Genomic DNA, 21,108 nt, shown 5'->3' on the forward strand with positions numbered 1-21,108 from the left:
CAGCCACACAAAAGTCAACATTTACACTGAAATTCAACACTGCCTGAGCTCTGCGAGTGCAGCATTTTTCCAAATGAAGCAGAGAGTGTTTGAGGGCCAGGACATCTGTACGGAGACCAAGGTGCTTGTTTATAAAGCTATTGTCCTCCCAACCCTGCTATATGCCTGTGAGACGTGGACAGTCTACAGACGTCACATGAAACTCCTAGAACAATTCCATCAGTGCTGCCTCTGAAAAATCCTGCAAATCTCTTGGTAAGACAAGCAGACAAATATTAGTGTGCTGGGAGAAGCAAAGACCACCAGCATTGAAGTGATGGTCCTTCGCCATCAACTCTGCTGCACCGGCCACGTTGTCCAGATGCCCAACCACCGTCTCCCAAAGCAGCTGCTCTACTCCGAACTCAAGAACAGAAAACGGAATGTTGGTGGACAGGAAAAGAGATTTAAAGACGGGCTCAAAGCCAACGTTAAAAACTTTGGCATAGAGACTGAGAACTGGGAAGCCCTGGCCCTTGAGCGCTTCAGTTGGAGGTCAACTGTGACCAGCAGTGCTGCAGAATTTGAAGAGGCATGAATGGAGGGCGGAAGAGAGAAATGTGCCAAGAGGAAGGCGCGTCAAGCCAACCCTGACTGGGACCGCCTTCTGTCTGGAAAACGATGCCCTCACTGTGGGAGAACACGCAGATCAAGAATAGGGCTCCACAGTCACCTACGGACCCACCGCCAGGATACTACACTTGGAGCACCATCATCTTCGGACTACGAGGGATCGCCTAAGTAAGTAAGTAAGACATTGCAATTTTTTCTCATACAGCATCCAGTGTAGCTGGTTTCCTCTGACATCATCCTTTAGGGAACCCCCACCCCCTTAGGTAGAAGTCAAGAGTCATTAGATCTAGGGACTGTGATGGAAACTCAACAGGACCTCTTCAGCCTATCCATTGTCTAGGTAGAGTTTCATCCAGATACACCCTGACATCTCAGTGGTGGTATAGTGGAGTGCCACCTTGTTGTAAGTAAAAGCTTTTGTCCCCTTACAGCTCTCAGTTGCCAGGTAAAATTGATGTCTGAAGCACATCAGGATACAGCGCACCAGTAACAATGTCTTCAACGATGAATGGTCCAATCAAACAACAATTTTGTTCTTATATCCCACCTCCATCTCTCCGAAGGGACTTGGAGCGGCTTACATGGGGATGAAGCCCAGTAAAAACAAAGGTTACAAAGTAACACAGTTAAAAACATGTAACAATAAAATATAAGACATCATAATACATGAACCAAACATCTAACAACCAGTAGCCGAGAGAAGTGGGCATGTGCAGATTTGAGACTAATAGGGCAGGACAAGGGCTTATGCAAATGCAACCTGTAGGGCCGGGGCTGGGAATAAAGTGCTGGGGATTCAACCAGAAAATCAGGGCTAGGCAGACTTTATTGGTAGCTAAACCATTATTCAAAGGCACATGGGAACAGCCAAGTCTTGAGGTCTTTCTGGAAGGTGGACAAGGTGGGGGTCAATCTAATCTCCCTGGGAAGAGAGTTCCAGAGCTGGGGGCCACCACCAAAAATGCCCCCCCTCTTATTCCCACCAACTGTGCTTGTGTCGGAGGTGGGATCAAGAGAAGGGCCTTCCTGGCAGATCTTAGAGTTCATGCTGGTTCATAGAGGGAGATATGGTCATGAAGATACGTAGGGCCCAAATCATTTAAGGCTTTATAGATAATAATCTGCACTTTCAATTGGGCCCGGAACCATAACACACAGTAAGTTCCAGGAAATTTACATGTTTTTCCAGATGAATGAGAGGCTTTTCAGAGGACCAGTGCACCCAGTTGTGGCGTTTTACAGTACAATTCAGTTTGAACTGGGCCTCATCAGAATTTTTCTTTTTCCCAAAGAAAAGGTTGCCATATTTTGGCATTGTTTTGCTTTCTCTCCCCGTCCGCACCATCACTTGCCCAGTTGTGTTACCTCTAATTTCTGTTGAGGAGAGGAACTGCTTCCCAGTCCTGTTAATACGCCTCCCCTCTACACCTGAGTCCCTTGTCTCAGTCTGCTAATGGGGTGACAATCTGATTACCCCAGTTGAGAACTGAACTTTGCCTGACATTTAAACGCTTGCTTAAAACAAATTATATTTGAGAAAAGCTCTGGATAAAAAGCCTGCCTTCACAGAAGGGTATTAAGCAATGGGTCACAGGAAATTAGACAGACGCCTTATCTATGAATCACAGTCGCTCTGCTCTGTATTTATAGCTTCCTATGCCTTTGATATAATAGCGTTTGTAAATCCCAAAGCCTTTTCAGCATGATGTCATGGCCTCAAGCTTCAGCCAATGAATCTCACATGTCTTTCCAGCTCATGGCTTCTTCTAGTGAAAGGCAATTATCGCTCTACTAGAATACCAGTTCTAAAACTGTACATTACCAGTGGTGCACACACAATAGCATTTTTCTACTTCATTCTTTGATAAATGTGTTTAGCAATAATGACAAAGCATGAGCACTGTGCTTGATCATCTCCCTTTCCGTGTTCCAGTTTCCTCCCAACTTCTGAGCTAGCTATGAAGCATGTTATATCTCAAATATTGCAAGTCATATTTTGCCTGCAGCCCCAGAATTGCAAACTTAGGTCAAGTTGAGATTTTGAAAGCAACCATTTATTGGCCGTTCAAAAGGAGAAATCAGAGAGCATGGAAATACAATTATTTCACACTATGATTTATTATTACATTTATTATATTTACTTATTAGATATATTTTATCCCGTCTTTTTCATAAAGAAACAATGTACATGGCTAGTCTCCTTCCTGTTGTGTGCTTTGAAGTAATTTCTGACTTATGGTCACCATAAGAGGAATTGATCATGCAGTTCTCTTCACAAGATTTGTTCAGAAAGGGCTTCTTAGCCTTCCTCTGAGGCTCAAACAGTGTGCCTTGCCCAAGGTCACCCAATTGGTTTCGTGGACACGTGGGAATTCAGAACCTGATCTCCAGTGTCCTAGTTCAGTGCTCAAAACATTATATCACCCAGGCTCTCTGGACATTATCCTCATAAAAGACCCTATGAGGTAGGAAAGGCTGAGACGGTGTGACTGGTCCAAGTTGATCTGGAAAGTCAGGTTTGGCACTGAGTCTATATCAATTCATTAGGCCATTTTTTGTTGATGATGTCCTTCATAACACATTTCAGGGGATCCAGACGTTCATCCATAATTTTTCTTTTTTGACTCTATACTATCTTTCTGATCAGACTATCACAAAATGCCTCATTTTGTTATATTATTTCTGTACTTTTTTTCAGAATCCCTTCCAAAGAATTTGGACAAAGTGAACTATTAGGAAACACAAAACGGCACACCCAGAAAAAAACCATGGTATCTTCACTCCTGGGATCAAATAGATATGAAAAGATTATTTCATACCCTTCAGCTGTTCACATGGTTAAAAAACTCAGATCTGTAGTGTTAAAAGCAGTGTGTATTCACTAAAGGGGGGGGGGGATCTTAGGTCTTGCATGATCAACATTATGTTTTGCTGTAATCCAGAGTTAGAAATTAAATAGCAACTCAATGCACTAGATTGAAATGCCTTATTTATTTATTTATTTATTTATTTATTTATTTATTACATTTATATCCCGCCCTTCTCAGGGCAGCTTACATAATTGGCATGACTCCATGCCCAAACAGCAACAACAATTAAAAGCAACTAAACAACAAATGAAAACAACATTAAAATAACATATGTAAACATTAGATGACTATTGTGCATAGATCCAAAGCCAGATAGTCAAATAATCATATTCATAAATCCAGGGTCCCTTTGTAACAGTATTTCAAAGATAATTATGCTGGGCCAAATGCCTAGTTCCACTGATACGTTGCTCTTGCAGCAGATGGGAGAGGGGGACTCTAAGGCTGATTTCTGCTTTCTACAACAACCCTTCTACAAATACTAATGGACAATTAGTGAACTGGAGCTATCAATATAACTTGTAGAAAGCAGCAAGGAAGAAGGTCTGGTGTTTGGAAAAGCAGAATGTAGCAGCATGGATCTTGTAAGTACTGTATGTACAAGGTTGTATGAAAAGTGCCAAGCATTCCACTTTCAAAGGGGTGGCAAAAGGGGAGTGACGCAAAATCTACAACAAACTGGTGAGGCTGGTTGTTATTTGTAAACGGAGAAAGATTGCATTTGAAAATAATGAAGGGGACCATCTATTTATCATCGCAACTGATCTTATGAACGCTATTGTCACGCTCATCAGTTTGTGGTTGTTTCAGAGCTATTGCTGAAAGAGGAAAAATAGAGGAAATATATCCCAATTTATGACAAAGCAAAATACACATGGTGTGTATGGGGGGTGGGTGGGACGGGGGACGGGGCTGTGTTCAAAGCCCGGACTCAAGCCAGGAAACAAAAGAATTGCTTTGGACTAACATCTCCCATTGTGGTGCTGATAAACCCTAGGCTCACTTACTCTGCTGTTGTTTGTTTCTGTGGCCAATGCACCTTCTGTTCCTTTCAAACTAAATTTCTTCATGTGCACCGCAGTGGGAACAATGAACAAAGCATTCATTCCAGAAGCCATATCAGAAGCCTTTAGAGTCTTATTTAGCAAATATTTCCCCAGCTTGTAACAATAGCACAATGGGAAGAGTTGGAAACCTATTATTAGACATCACTGTGAACTGTTTAAAGATGTGAAGCGAAAGCTTTGTACATATTACTTTTCACCCCACCTGCTGTGTTCAGCTACGTTAAGCAATAACTACAAAAGCAACTACTGTGCACAGGGTGTGCTTCATTCTGGTGTTGCAGTAATCATATCCTACTGAGGTTAAGAATTTTTAGCATCCCAGGAAAAAAAATCCTAAAACAAGCATTGGGAAGGATAAAGAATCCCTGGGAGCTTTCACAAAAGCAGGGGTGGGAAATCCATAGTTCTTTCTCCAGATGCCACTGGACTTCAGTTTCCATCAGCCCCATCAGGTTAATGAAAGGTGACAGAAATAGCATGGGATTCAAGGAACATACTCACAAGCAGACTCTGTCACAGGACAAGTGCTGTTAAGGAAAACCTTTCAGCCTCTGAATCATTGATCCAGTGAAGCAGTGGCAGATCTGCTTAATACTTGTATGGGAGACCATCAACAAATACCTGATGTCGTAGGCTATATTTTAGAGCAGAGATTTCCAAACATTTCATGTTGGTGACCCACTTTCTAGACCTGTATCCATTCATGACATAGTAATTCAGCTTTACTAAGAAACTGGAGGTTTGGAAATTTTCCCTAAACATTTCTTATGTACTACAGTTGATGCTTGAATAGGTTTCCTCTATAGCTGCACCATATGGTTCATCACAAATATCATAGTCAACACATTTTCTTTTCTTAATTAGAAACTTATCCATTTTAGTGGTAATTACGGCAACTCAATCAACAAACTGTACAAATTATAAGAATTATAATACTTCCTACACTTGAGTAGCACCAGATTCCACTTCTGTAATGATTAAACCTCTCTGGAGGTTTTTAAACAGATGCTGGATGGCCACCCAGGGATGCTTTGACTGTATCTTCCTGTCTGGCTGAAGTAGGTTGGACTAGATTCCCTTTGGGGACATCTTTCAACTTTCATGAGGTATAGGTTTCTTGAGAGTCCAGTGGAGTCTCCTTCTCTGGAAGTATTTACACTGAGTTTGGATGGCTCTATGTCGGGAGGGCTTTGACTGTGATGTCCTGCCTGGCTGAAGGAGTTTGGACTAGAAGCTCTTTGAGGGTCTCTTCTTCCTCCTCCTTGCTTTCTCTCTCACTCTCCTCCTCCTTGCTCTCTCCCTCACTCTCCTCCTCCTTCTCCACTTCTCCCCCCCCCCCCCCCCCCCCATGGCCGTGGCTGCTGTTAGTGTCGCTGCTATCGGGGTGAGGCGGAAAGCTGAGGACAAGGAGGAAGAGGATGGCAGGGCCTCAGATTTGGGTTTGGTGCTGCACCTTCATGTGGCACCATCATGAACCTCCCAAGTGGCTGCCAGGTAATCTTTGTTTGTGGGGGTGGGGGAAACATTTTTAATATGACACCTATGGACTACAGGAGACACACTAGTGTCGCAACACATCATTTGGAAAGCTCTGTTTTAGAGCAAAAACACCTCAGAGTATTTCTTGCCTAAGTAAAGCCTGTGAAATCTATGCGGTGCTATAAATTGAGAGGCAACTTGAAGGCAGATGCACAAACATTCATGCAGCTCAGTATTTTCTGACACTTCAGGTTGGGGTGCAGATGTCTTGAGCCAAAATGGGAACACTGAACTAAGCTGAACCACTTGCCTGAGCTAGCATTCTTAAATATTACAACAGTCATGTGCAAATTTTATAGGACAGTAGCACATTTTCTCACCAAATTGCCTTGTCACATAAACAGTGGCTTAAATTTTTCACAGCAGTATTTCTGCTCCAGAGGCAACAAACAGATGCCACATGCTTTTAATAATGTAACTGTAAAACTAATTTCATCAGGCTGCATCAGGGAAATGGGATTGCTGGACTTCTTATCTGATCTGTTGGGAACAACTGAATTATGATCTTCCTCATTCACAACCGTTTTCATCTAAAAACAAGGTTTATTTATAACAGTCTTTCTTCCAATGGGCAGAGCATTGACATAAATACAATTAAAAGGACCAAAAAGTAGCACATGAAATAAACTCCAAGCACTCTACCAGTCTCTATCCATCTCAACAACCTGAGCCACAACTTGACAGCTTTAAAAACACTCAGTGAGTTTTAAAAATGGGTGAGATCCTCCCAAGCCAAAAGTCCAGAAGAAGACCTCACACGCATGGAGCCAGGTCTCAAAAGGCTTGCAGACTTGACTACACTGTCCCTGTCAGTGCAACGGGCAACTTGGTCTGCTAATCTTTAATTCCTAGTTGGTAGATGATATGTTAGCCAAGCCACCAGGGAGCAAGGAAGATTAGGTCGCAGACTTAGATCACCAAAATTTTGAAGGGGGCCATTTCAGCCTTAGAATAAGCTAGAATAATCATATTTTCCAGTATTAATTCAAATGTTGTCCCAACCAGCCAACTACTCCTAGATGTGAAGAAAGTTTCTTTCTTTTAGCATTTGACACAACAAATCCAACATGGATTAAGAATGACAAAGAGCTTTTCAAGCAGAATTAAGCATGTTAAACTTTGAAAGGCTGCAGGCTTGGACGATTATGAAGTTTATTACCCAATATAGGGTCATATTTCCATGTGGTAGAATACACATAAAGCAGCAAGTGCATAAGATGACTTTTCATTCCAGACTTATTCATGTAAGTAAAGCCCCAGGATTTAGGTCTCACAACCGGCAACATAAAATTGCTGTTTTTAAAAATCAGATAGCACCACCTAATGGCGGGATTCTGAATATTTCACTTAACTGTGAAATACACAGGAAGATTTAGCTTTGCAAAGCATAAGGAAGTGTTCATAGAATCAGAGTTGGAAGAGACCTTGTGGCTATCCAGTCTAAACCTGTGCCAAGTAGCAGAAAAATCGCATTCAAAGTACCCCCCAACAGATGCCCATTCAGCCTCTGCATAAAAGCCTTCAAAGAAGGAGCCCCCACTACACTCCAGGGCAGAGAGTTCCACTGCTGAACAGCTCTCACAGTTATGAAGTTCTTCCTAATGTTCAGGTGGAATCTCCTTTCCTGTAGTTTGAAGCCATTGTTCAGTGTCCTAGTTTTCAGAGTAGCAGAAGGCAAGCTCTCTCCTCCCTATGATTTCCCCTCACATATTTCGACATAGCCATCATGTCTCCTCTCAGCCTTCTCTTCTGCAGGCTAAACATGCCCAGCTCCGTGGTGTTTATTTTGCTGTCTGTGTCCCTGTTCAGAAGGTTTCACCTAACTCTCCCTGTGGACTTTGAAAAGCTGGCTTATTGTGGAAACAAGGATTGGTGATAAAGTTTCAGTGGAAACACCTTTCCCCCATGGTAACTCTTTCAGTTCTTCTTGCTTCTTGGCAGGGGGTTGGACTGGATGGCCCATGAGGTCTCTTCCAATTCTATGATTCTATGAGTGAATTTCTCTGACAAGGGGGAAGATTTCTCTCATTTCTTGTTGTCTCACCCCATTCTTAATTATGAGTCATTTGTAAGTCAGATGTTTGTAACTCAAGGACTGTCTATACTTCAGAAAACAATGATGTGTTTGAAGGCTGATGTGGTCCTCAGTGAAAATGAGCTTGACATACTTGCTTTAGGGAATTTAGACTATTTTATGTTAATCACTGACTGATCTCAATTGGACTTGCATATGTGGTGACTTTATTTCAATAGATCTAGCTAAGATTGTCACTGACTTTATATTTTCAAGGTTTTAAAACTTTTTCCCCAACCTTTGACTGGCTAATTTAGATTATTATGGTACAAGTCCTAAAATTGCATGAAAGGTTTTGAGAATTTGCATGAAATATGAGCAGATGAGAGGTGTGTCATGAGGCAGAGTGGGTATGTGCCTCCTTTGTCAGGGGGGCTCCACTGGGATAAAGACCAGCACAGGACCTGACAATTTGCACTGACACACAGAACATTGCCGGCTTGTTTTCAGGTGATTCCATTTCCTAAACAGCTGCAATGGAAGCCAAGAAGTTTAATACAGAACAAATGCCCTTTTTTCCTGTAAGCTGGCAACAGTAAGACCCCTCTTTCAAATATTCTTTGGACTCCTACACATAAAGTATCCTTTTTACTCAGAAGAGATTCTCTTCTGGTAAATAGATCTATTGATTTTCTTAAAACTTACTTTTGTCTTTTACTGTTGATATGATCAATTTGTTTATTGACCATATCAACCGTAAAAGACAAAAGTAAAAAATAGTAAGACCTTTTTGATGTTGGTGGTTCTTGCAAGTCTTAATATGTATCCACACAGTGCAATTCTAGTTCTTCAGTACATGAACCGCTATGGCTCTGCTCTATGGACTCCTCAGATGTGTGGTCTCGTGAAGGGTTCAGAATTCTCTGCCAGGGAGCCCCAAAGGAACCACTAAAAGAATTTATTAGCAAAGTCTCTTGCCAAATCACAATCCCAAAAACCCCTTGGAGGATAGGCACAGCAACTACAATGGAATCAAACTCTGTAATGGTGCAGTATGTGTATGCTTTAGTAACAGAGATGTTCAAACAAGATCTTTACAGATATGCTTTTCTCAGAAGCAAACAAGTTCTATGTCTGAACAGATCTGCAGGTAAGACAGAAACTAAAGAAGCTACCCTCACTCTTTCCAGTAACAACTGAACTGCATCACTGTAAAATACATGGCACAATGAAACACTGTATTTTAAAAAATCTCCTTCTGTACCTAAGGTTGTATATTTGGGTCTTTGAAGAGATGTTCAAATAATTCGGGGGATTACATGGACGGTGGGGACAATGGCTTCTTTTCCAGTATTTTTTAAAGAGTTTAGAGCAGGCATGGTCAAACTAAGGCCCGGGGCCCAGATACAGCTCCCTGGGCACTTATCTCAGACCCTCATTTTCTGTCCTCTCAGCAAAAGGACACCGCCCACCACATGCTTCTGCAGAAAGAACAGGGGATGAAGGCACGCAGCACCTGAGAGTCCTCTTGAGCGGCCCGTCTATGCTGAGAGGATGGCCCGAGGAAGGCACACAGCCGCCGAGAGCCCTCAGGAGCACTCTCGGCCGTCACCTGTCTCACATTCTCCTGGCATAATGCTGAGAGGGCAGCCCAAAGATCAGGGGAGGAGGATCAGGACAGTCACCGCATGTCTCATTTTCCTCCTGGCATAAGGATGGGTTGAGCAGCCCCATCTTTATGCCAGGACGACAACCTGAGGAAGACCCAGGCCGGTCCCGCCCAGCACGTGCCTGGCTGCCCTCCCTGATGGCCTGATCCTTTCAGTTGGGCCCGCAATGCGGCCCCAAGGCAAAAATGTTTGCCCATGCTTGGTTTAGAGGTTTAGAAACGGGAGCTCCAAGAGATTTGTGCCTGACAGGCTAGGCTACAAATTGTTCTAAAGAATTCTGTCCTTAAAACTGTACTTGAGCTTGAGTACACGTACAAAAAGATGCAGGAAGTTCTAGAGCTCAAGTAGTTTAAGCACAGAATTATCTTTAGAACAATTCAACTTCAAGTCATGAATCAGCACTACATTCCAAGTAGACTGAATAGCTGCACTGTAAAATGATCTCTGCTCACATTGTTGCATATATTAGATTTGGAGTACAGTGGGATGCTTTCTGTTGAATGGCTTTGCTTTTTAATATCTTTTTTGGGGAAAATAAATTTGCTCAGAAACCGATTCTGGTCTGCAAGGACAAACTATGTTGCAGTAAAATTTAATGAGTCTTATCTGTTAAGAGGCTTCTGGCTTGTGTAGAAAATACACAACCTTGACTACTGAATGTTAACGACCTGCTATGAATTAAGAATGTTTAAATTCAAGCACTATACAGTTGGTATTTCGCAAATTTTATTTTTTAGCAGCTTGAACCTTAGGTTAATTTCCTTATTTACTCAAGGGCTCTTCACACCTGGAAAATATGTAGACTAAAAACATCCTACATGAACATTTCTGAGGTATTATGTGATTTGCTGCAATTCTTTTCTTCTACAAAGCATTTTAAATTCTGTAGAGAAACATTCCTTTCAACTGGTAGCAATACAACAGGACAGACAAAAATGTAACATATAAATTGTATGTCAGGCACAAATCCCTGAAGCCCTCAGGATGCTCCTAAGCCTCCAATCCCCTAAAAGAATTGTATTGAAAAAGAAGTCACTGTCCCCATCATTCATAAAAGTCCCCAAATCAGCTGAAAACGATTCACTTCAGATTTTATGCAGCAGTGCAGTCTGCTAGAGCCTCTCTCTAGGGGCTGCCTGGGGAGAGATGCAAATCTTGCTACAGAGAATTACAGGTTAGGCTACAAGTTGAGCAGGCTAAATGAATCCTACTTTCACCTAAATTTCTAGATCAGTGGTTCCCAACCTTTGTTCAGTTGTTTTGGACTTCAACTCCCAGAAATCCCAGCCAGCTTACCAGATGTTAGAAGTTGTGGGAGCAGAAGTCTGTCCATAAATTCATACTGCAGGATTTCAAATTTTATTAGAGAATTTCTTCAGAGAGAGACTGAGTTTGGGTACTCAATTTTACTGTTTTTTCTGCCTTTAACTATAGACTTTTATTACAAAAAAATTGCAGATTAAGGATTAGAGTTTCTCTTCCTCTTTCTATTGGGTGCACACCGTTTGTAAAACTGTGGACTCTGTAGACTGGAGTCCACAAACAGTTGCAACTTCCTAACGAATAAAACAGCATGAAGAGCAGACTGCTCAATCTACCCCTTAAAGAAAACACTGAGAAGGCAGAACATTTGACCCCTTTATTATTATCCATAGGACAAATTCCAGGAATGACCAGCTCACTTCAGCTCTTTCACAGCCAGACCTACAGAGAAGGGAAATAAAGATGGTAAGTAGATATGAAGGACGTGTAACTTCTGCCTGCAAGGCGATCATGTTCTCAAAAGAGTTTTCATGACATCCCACACAAAGACTGCTGAAGTTTGTTACTGTATGCAAGAGACATGCTGGCTGCTTGCTTGTGAACTAGATGATCTGAACATTCAGAGATAGTTTCAAAAATGTACTGCTGCTCTGGCTTGATATGAAATGTCAGTGAATATCCAATGTGTCATTTTAAAAGGTTGACTTATCTGGATTTTCTCACTGGCTTTCCTCCTAGACAAGTGATATTTAAACACTACACTCCAGAAGCAATGTTTATTAGACCACCACTTCTACAATCTCTGGGGCAAAAATAAGTATTTCCTCTACCGCCATAATGCATTTTGACTAAAAGAGAAATAAATTTTTCCATTTTTTTCATGACATAAATTTCTATGTATTCTTGTTTCCAATACAACTGCTGAAATAGATACAAGCACTAGCACTGTTTTTGATTACCCACTATTAAATACATTTCCATCCATTTAATATTATTTTTTCTATGTCTATGGTTACGTTCCACTAGTTTCACTTACCTACTTTAGTTATATCATGAGACAGTTAGGACTGATATAAAATTTATTTTAGCGGGATTCCTAATTTAAAAAATGATATTGTATCTCTTCAAAATGAGACCTGACTTTAATAAACACCTAGAACTTTTGAAAAATTAACAGAAACGACCCTGGACAAGAATATTCTGCTACTAACACTCAAAAACATAGAGAAAGCATAGGAAATAAGCATAAAAGGGCTAGTATAATCAGTAGTGCCCTTCCATTTCCTGTATCGTTCAGTTACCTGGTGGCAGAGACTGCTTCAGTTTTTCAGCCTTTTCTTTGTCAGTGATGACCAAGGTATACAGATACCGACTGCATCGAACTTTGAACTTGACATTATCTTTGTTCTTCTTGATCTTGACAGCTACAATGTAAGAACATTGGGATTAGCAACATAGGATCCAAACAACAAGCTGGTGAATAAAACATCAGAATTGCAGAATTGCATGTTCCTTTTTTGAGACAAACTATTTTTTAAAAAAACAAACAAACAAATTAGTTCTTGCTTTAACTCACAATAAGCAAGTTTCTGTAAACAAGCAACCTCTAAATACCACATTGCACCTTATAGCACTCACCCCATATTTAATAACACTGGTCAACACACATTTTGTTGCCTCAAATGTTAGCCCTCTTTCTGGGTATATTTGACCTGCTGATTCCAAAAATGCCACCAGCTTTCCCCTATTAGCTATAGTTCTTGAGATACAGTAATATGCCCTATAGCATTCATCCTCTGCTTACCCATAAAAATATGGATATTTTATTGTAGTGTTTAAATTAATATCTTTTAAGCATGAAGGAAATATATTATTTAAACATTAAAATAGTACTACATTACAATACTTTTTTCATAAGAAAAGCACACATTCATAACACAGATTTTCCAGTCATTCGAAAAATATCTAAGAAACTAGAACTGATTTGATCTACCTAGAACTGATTTGATCAGCACCACAAATAACCCCACAACAGGGCTAAAAACCAAGACAACAAAGTTTTTTTTTGTCGGGCTGTGCAGTTCATGGTAACAACCCATATATTTATAGCTATGCAAAACCACTGCAAAGGTGGTGTTTAGTTACTGACAGAAAATTGTCTGAGAACTAGTTTCCTTCTGAATCTTAGCATGGATGGAAAAAACATTCACAACAAGTTTTCAAGAGTCCTGAGCAGCAGCTGTAAGGCACATGAAACTGATGAAAATGATCATAAAGTGGTATGGTTTTTGAAAGCACCACTCAAAAAGGCACAAGGCAACACTGTATTGTAGGAAGGATATACTGACAGTTTACTCATTTAGTATTCAAGAAAAGTTATGTATTGCCCCTGATTATGTATTACATAAAATGTAATACTAATGGTTCTTGATTTATTTATTCATCTCCTGGTAATATCTAGATAATATCTAGAACTGATTATCTGTCCTTGAAAAAACATAGGAAACTACAACTAGTAGAGAACATGATTGCCAAGCTTCTGGTACAAGTTGATTAAGTTCAAACACTGGTTCTGCTTGCTACCAATTTGTTTCTGGATTCCATTGAAGATTCTATCTTGGACCATTAAGGAATCTTAAACATCAGATACCTGGTTCTAAAGGAGATTGTGTGGTATTAACCTACACAAATTTTAAAATCTCATAGCAGTAGGTTTCACTCTGACCTAAATTATCATTTGATGAAGAAGAAAAAAATCATGCCTTCCTCCAAAAGAATCCAAATATTGGTGAACATTTATCATATGCAGGAGGTTTTAACTGATGGTTACATTTATATTTTCCCTTTTCTGCAACTCACTCAATTCTAATAATTGTTGTAAACAGAAAATCTTATGCAGAGTCTACTCTCCAATTTTGCATCCAGGTGCAGAATTTTACACATAACCAGGTGACATTTCACAGAAGAGACTATAAAGCCTAATGGTTCAATAAAGGATGGAGCTAGCTAGATGTGTACATACAAAGACACATGAAACACAGAACAGCTCAAATGAGAAGCAAGTACCTTTTTATGCCCACACCTAAGGCACACAAGTCAAGCGTGAATATTAAAATGAGAATTGCATGGACTCCCAATCAGAGGAGTCCACTTTTATAACATTGAAGGTCTTTTGACAAGGAAAAAACAGATTACTAGTATTATTTAATAATACGCTGCATCACTCTCAAGCTGCTTGTGGCACCAGAAGTGTTTATTTATTGATTGATTTCATTTATATGCTGTCTTTTCTCCCAGAGTGTTACCAAAGGGGACTCACAAAATTAAAGGACAGGAAGTACAGAAACTCTGCAGGGAAAATAGCAAAAAAATTCACCCTCAGACAAAACCAAAGCTAGTTATCATTACTCACATTTAGCATCTTTCCTCCTAGCTGTCAACAAAAAGTCTTTGATCTCTTCAATTTTGCGAGGCTGCAATAAGAAAATAGTTTATGAAAACATGTTTTCTGTCCTATGCATTTCGAAAGTAAATTTACCTCCTACCTCTGATAAACTTTCCTTCAAATTTCCACACCACACATTCTGAACAGCTAGGAACTTCAAAAAAAAAAAAAAAAAGAGTCTATAATCTTTGCAAGCTCACCCAGGGGCATGAGTGGGTGAGGGATCGGTTGAAGGCACTTCGATCTGTTTTCCTCCTCCTTTAAGGAGAAAAGTCATGACTTCTGGGTTGTCTTCTTCTGTTTAATGGCACCATGAGTGCCTCCCAATAACATTCCTTTCTCACCAGTCCATTCAGGAGTATGCTGCATTGAGCTTCACCCAAGTACCTTAAAGAAGTTTTATTCTGATCCAATCTTCCCAGGCTGTTTCCATGGGGAAGGCTGAACAGTAGCATATAGATGACCCCAAGTGCCTCCTCTGTATTGCCCTTTTGTACATGAGGGAAAGAAAACCCAAGAGTAGTAGATTGATGGGTTCTATGTGACTAAGTTCACATCACTATCTAATAGTTCCTAGCCTTTCAGCCAAATCTGAAAGCTGCAGCGACAGCTTTGCAACACTTGGGATGTTGTCACTCTTCCCTGGACTTTCAAAGTAGGAAGGAAACCTCAGAATCTGTTATGAGGGCAAGTGTATTGATCTGTCACAGGAAGCAAGGATTGCTTTGCAACTGATATTCCCAAAAGGAATTTAGATATTTAGCACATTGAATTATAAAGGATGTCCTAATATTCAAGACTGCTAAGGAAAGAAACATCAAGCCTCCTGCAAGCATATAATACAACCCCTGTATCCATGTTTCTGGACTTCGTATAGATATAACAAGCCATAGATAATTTATTTCAATAGTTGAAGGAAAGCCCGAGAGTATCATAGAGTCATACTGGAGGGTGTAGAAAAAGATTAGAAAGGACACATTTTGTAGTCGAAGGCTTTCACGGAAGGAATCACTGAGTTGCTATGAGTTTTTTTCGGGCTGTATGGCCATGTTCCAGTAACATTCTCTCCTGACGTTTTGCCTGCATAGGTGGCTGGCATCTTGAGAGGTCTGTTTGAGATAAGGCACGTGGAGTGTATATATATCTATGGAATGTCCAGGATGGGAGACCATCATGTCAGACTACAACCATTGTGTCAAACTACGCAGAGAAGCCACTGAAATCACAAGCACGTGAACTGTTTCAAGAGAAAGGGTGAAATCATGAAAATGAACAAAATTTGGTTACCAGTACTAAAACACCAGAATCAAGACACTAAATAAGGAAAACCACTCAATAACAGGGGAACTCCAGACAGCAACCAATCAAGTGGCAGTGAATGCCTACCAAAAAGAGGATGTCTTCAGGCAATAACAGCCAGGCTATCTCTATGCAGATACCCTCAATGATTGACTTTGCAGCTTCATGGCTACTCAAGTTTGCTTGCTAATTGCAACAGTCAAACTAGCTTTAAATAGACAAGGATTCTTTCTCCTACCCTGGACATTCTACAGATACACATGCACACACACATCCCACTTATCTCACCTCAAACAGATATCTAAAGATGCCAGTCACAAATGCAGGTGAAACATCAGGAGAGAATGCTACTGGAGCAAACCATACAGCTTGTAAAACTCATAGCAACCAATGGCACATTTTGTTGGAGATGGATAAATGAAACCACAAATACAAGGATTCTACTGTACATATAAATATATTAATTGCCAAGAGATGCTTGTGAGATATCAAGACAACTAAACATCACAGCTAGCCCGCTAGTCTTCTGTTTTCATGCATTATCTCATGGTGGGGACACAAAGTTCTCATTTATCTTTGTTCAGCTCTGGGCAAGAGGAAAGGGTGTTGTGCTGCAAGGCTTAAGTTATTTGAGAAGACTCTCCAAGGGGTCTGTGAACTTACTCTTGACTGAACACTGAGGTGCCAGAGCTCACCCTCAATCTTGATTTCAATCCACCTTCTAGCTAAAGCAAGTTATTGTGTACCTTCAAAACATTTCTGATTTATTATACAATTTTCTTGGCAAGATTGGTTCCAGGTGGAAGGATCACCAGTTGGAAACTTTAGATGTTTCTTATCCCATCTCCTAAATAAACTAAGGCCCCTTCCACACAGCTGAATAAAATCCTACAAAATCAGCTTTGAACTGGGATATATGGCAGTGTGGACTCCGATAAACCAGTTCAAAGCAGATGTTGTGGGTTATTCTGCCTTGATATTCTGGGTTATATGGCTGTGAAACTTGCAGTTTCTCAAGTTGCTCCTGACACGAAAAAAACAACAAGAGCAACAAAAACCAAACCCAAAAATGAAAATGCATTCTCCGTGTGTGTGTGTGTGTATCTGAATGGCAAAGTTATGATCAACACTTCACGTCAAATGAGCCTCCCCCTAAAGGCTCTTCCACACAGCCCTAGAACCCATAATATCAAGGCAGAAAACCCCACAATATCTGCTTTGAATTGGGTTACTGGAGTTCACACTGCCATATAGTCCAATTCAAAGCAGATAGTGTGGGATTTTATTCCACTGTGTGGAAGGAGGCTGAGTCTCGAGGATGGTCCTGAATTGGAAACTGTATTAGCCACTTGTGGAGATTGGAGAGGCAATATAAAATAGCAAATGTGTCTGCATAATGATTCAGTGACAGACACTTATAGAGAAATACTCTCACACAGCAGCATGCATAACATGGCTTACTTGGCCACAGATGTAGAAAAAACATGTGCCTTCCATCGTTTTGCAGCTCATTCCCTTTACTAAACCTACATTGGGCCTTTGGTGTCCACTGGGGTTTGGCTCCAAGACCCCTATGGATAGCAAGATGCGTACTCATGTCCCCTTATATATAAGTAAAACGGCATTCCTTATATCTGCTGGCAAAATTATGGTTTGGCTTTGGGATTTCGTTATGAATATCTCCAAGTCATGGATTGTGGGATCCATGGATGCAGACTCCGTGGATACAGAGGCCTAACTGTACTTCCTAAGCCCTTCCAGGAAGTACAGTTAGGCCTCTGTATCCACAGCTCACAAAAAGGGAAGGGGCCACAAGGGCCCGCTCGTCCCACCCCCAGGACTCAGAAAGGTGGTCTTTCCCGCCCACTCACCATGGTAACGGCTCCTGGCGGCGGCGGCGACCTGCAGGAGAGAAACCAACATGGCAAATGAAAGGGAGAAAGGGCGGGGGGGGGGGCACCGTAGTCTCCCTCACTTTTCCCGCCCGCCTCCCGTTCCTCTCACCCCCAAACCCCATCGATCTGCTCCTGGCCCCCCAAGGCTCCCCCACGGGCCCCTCTCCCACTCCTCGAGGCCCCCCCGCCACGGATGGCACCGGATCCAAACCGCCGCTTACCGAGAAGCTCAGCGTAGCCACCAAACCGTCAAAGACAGAAAAGAGAAACTACTTCCGCATCCGGGGACTTAAAAGCCGACTTCGGGGTTGAGCTACGGAAACGGACGAGGGTCAGATTAGTTAAAGTGGGCGGACGCGAATGCCAATGGAAACTAATGTGTAGAAGCTTGTTATTGCTCATAGAGTAGCAATTAATAATGTTTACTGGGTTTTTAATAGACCTCACTACCTCTGAGGATGCTTGCCATAGATGCAGGCGAAACGTCAGGAGAAAATGCCTCTCTAGAACATGGCCATACAGCCCGAAAAACCTACAACAACCCAGTGATTCCGGCCATGAAAGCCTTTGACAATACAATAAGTGTTTAGATCAGTAAATACTTCTAAATTGTATTCGAGGAGTGATCAGAAAGATGATTTAGCATCAACGGTGCATTACCACCTTCTATGTATATGTGAGTGCATCTGCACTGTAGAATGAATGCAGTTTGGCACCGCTTTAACTGTAGTGGCTCAATACTATGGGTTCCTGGGAGTTGTAGTTTGATAAGATCTTTAGATTTCTCTACCAGAGGGCGCTGAAGTGCCCAGGTTTTAGGAAATGTTGCCTTCAAGCACACTCAGGATGCACCTACTCTATAGAATGAATGTATTTTGACACCACTTTAACTGCCATGGCTTAATGCTACAGGAACTTGGGGTTTGTAGTTTGGTGAGGAATTGCCTCAACAGGGAAGAGAGGAGAAGAAAGAATGAAATCTTACATACTTTTCATGTAAATGCAAATTGCTACAGCCTCTCTTAGCTTCTGTGTTCTTTCTCATTATTGTATTTTGCTATTTTATCCACACTCTCTTCTTCCTTGGCCACAGGTATCCTGGTTTATATCTGTGAAATGTTGAAGAGTATGCCACTGTGCAAGTTTGCTTTACAAACTGAAAATCCTTTCCCAGCATGCTGCCCTCCAGATGTTTGGGGCTTCAACGCCCACCAGACAGCACAGCCAGTGGAATATTGGGAGTTGTATTCTACAGTAGAACATCTGGAGGGCTGAGTTAGTGAAGGCTGCAGTTACAAAGAGAGGTAAAGTTAATGTATGCCCTTGGTAAGTATACAATTGATTTTTCTTGATTCATTTATCATCCTACATCAGAGAGTTTTAAATATTTCATGTTGGTGACACACAGGCCCATAGCCAGGATTTCGTTTCGGGGGGGGGGGGGGGGGGCTGAATTTTTTTCGGGGGGGGGGGTTCGGGGGGGGCTGAGTCTGAGTGAAAGAGGGTCTAGCCTAGCAAACCTTGTGTATCATTACCCCAATACCCCCATGCATATGGGATATATTGTGTATGATGATCAGATCATGATATGAATAAACATAACAGTTTAAATAATGCACCAGTAAGGCCTTTTCGCGAACCACCATGAGAATTTCGGGGGGGGGGGGGGGCTGAAGCCCCTCGAGCCCCCCCCCCCCCCCGGCTACATGCCTGGTGACACACCTTTTAGACATGCATCATTCAACAACAAAGCAACTTTACCAGCAACCCGGGGGTAAAAACAATTCTTTATAAAAGATACGGACACGTATATAAATCGTAATAACAAGATGTATGGGGACACAACATGTCTCACGAAAACCTTCATTGATATTTCTGAAAATATATAATTTTGTGCATATTTTTACATAGACTCAGAGGCTTCTTGTTATGTTTGTGCAAAACACACACTGCAGCCAACACACTAACACAGGCATGGGCAAACTTTTTAACTTGGGGACTGCATGCTAGCACTCCCTGCTAGGAGGACTGGCTGCAAGAGGTTTGGAAGGAAGAAAGGGAAGGAGGAAGGAAGGAAAGGGAGAAGGAAGGAAGGAAGGACAAAGGGAAGGAAGGGAAGGATGGAAGGAGAAAGAGGAAGGGAGAGAAGGAAGGAAAGATAAAAGGGAAGGAAGGATGAAAGGGAAGGAGGAAGGAAAAAGCGAAGGAAGAAAGGGAGGAAGAGAATGATGGAAGGAAAGAAGGGAAGGATAAAGGAAAAAGAGAAGGAAGGAAAGACAAAAGGGAAAGAAGGAGAACCAGGGAGAGGGAGAAAGAAGGAAAGATGAAAGGGTGGAAGGATGTAAGGAGAAAGAGGGAAGGAGGGAGGAACGAGGGAAGGAAGGATGAAAGGGGAGGAGCAAGGCAGGGAAGAATAAAGGAAAGAGAAGAAAGGAAAGACAAAAGGGAAGGAAGGAATGAAGGAAAGATGAAGGGGTAGAAGGGAAGGAAGGAGGGAGGGAGAAAGAGGTAAGGGAGGGAAGGAGGAAGAAAAGAGAGGAAGGAAGTGTGGAAGGGAAAGAGAGAGAGGGAAGGAGGAAGGAAAGAGAGAGAAAGAAGAAAGGAGCGAGAGAGGAGGGCCTGAGAAAAGAGCCCAAAGGGCTGCATCCAGCCCCCAGGCCTGGGTTTGTCCATAACTGCACAACACAGAGCTTGAAAAGCTCTGTTTTACATTCTGTAGGTAGCAAAATAATGTATATATGCAGTAACACAGTTAAGGCACAAGAGGGCACTTTGATTACAACTTTGAAATAGACTGGGAAGTATTTTTTTTAATGAAAAAAATATTTAACATATTCAAAACTCAAGGTAAACATAAGCGTAGCTCCATTTTGGCCTTCATAGAAAGCAGGAACTCATGTTGGTCGTCTCTTGTGCTTTCATTAAAAATCATAAAAATTCCATACCTACCTCCTCAGATGGCATTTAAAGAAATTATGATCATCTGCAAGAGGCATTAATAAATGTAGGTAAGGACTTTGGTGGCAAATCTGTGGAAATCATAAAGCTGATGTGGGATAAGCTAAGCTGATGGTTAGAACCATATAATCATAGAACTGGAAGAGAACAACACAAGTCATCTGGTCCGATTCCCTGCCATGCAGGAAAAACAGTTCTGCTGTTGTAGTAGAGCCTGTGAGTAACGTTGCAAGCAGTAGTATGGGTGCCAGAAAGGCAAAAAGGGTTACTCGAGAGCAGGAATCTTATGAGGAACAACAGAGAAAAAGGATCCAGGATATACTTATGGGTCCTACAGATGAGGACTCATTTGAGGGGTTCTCTGGGAATGAAAGGTCAATGAGTGAAGGAGAAGAAGGAGACACATTGGATTGGACTAGGGGAAGAAAGAGGGTTACTTGGGAGCAGGAATCGGATGAGGAACGGCAAAGAAAGAG

The 21,108-nt window shown here is 41.6% G+C and overlaps 1 protein-coding gene across 1 annotated transcript; it reads right to left on the reverse strand.

The window, feature by feature from the left end:
- Positions 1-11,397: 11,397 nt before the first annotated feature.
- RPL38 (ribosomal protein L38) lies at positions 11,398-17,999 on the reverse strand. The gene is made up of 5 exons (XM_060764249.2): positions 17,896-17,999; positions 17,651-17,681; positions 14,448-14,508; positions 12,337-12,459; positions 11,398-11,476 (listed from the first exon to the last, which is right to left on the reverse strand). The coding sequence occupies exons 2-5, from the start codon at positions 17,651-17,653 to the stop codon at positions 11,451-11,453; spliced, it is 213 nt and encodes a 70-aa protein (XP_060620232.1). The 5' UTR covers positions 17,654-17,681; positions 17,896-17,999; the 3' UTR covers positions 11,398-11,450.
- Positions 18,000-21,108: the final 3,109 nt, after the last annotated feature.

Source organism: Anolis sagrei, chromosome 2 (genome assembly GCF_037176765.1).
Source record: "Anolis sagrei isolate rAnoSag1 chromosome 2, rAnoSag1.mat, whole genome shotgun sequence".
NCBI classification, from domain to species: Eukaryota; Metazoa; Chordata; class Lepidosauria; order Squamata; family Dactyloidae; genus Anolis; species Anolis sagrei.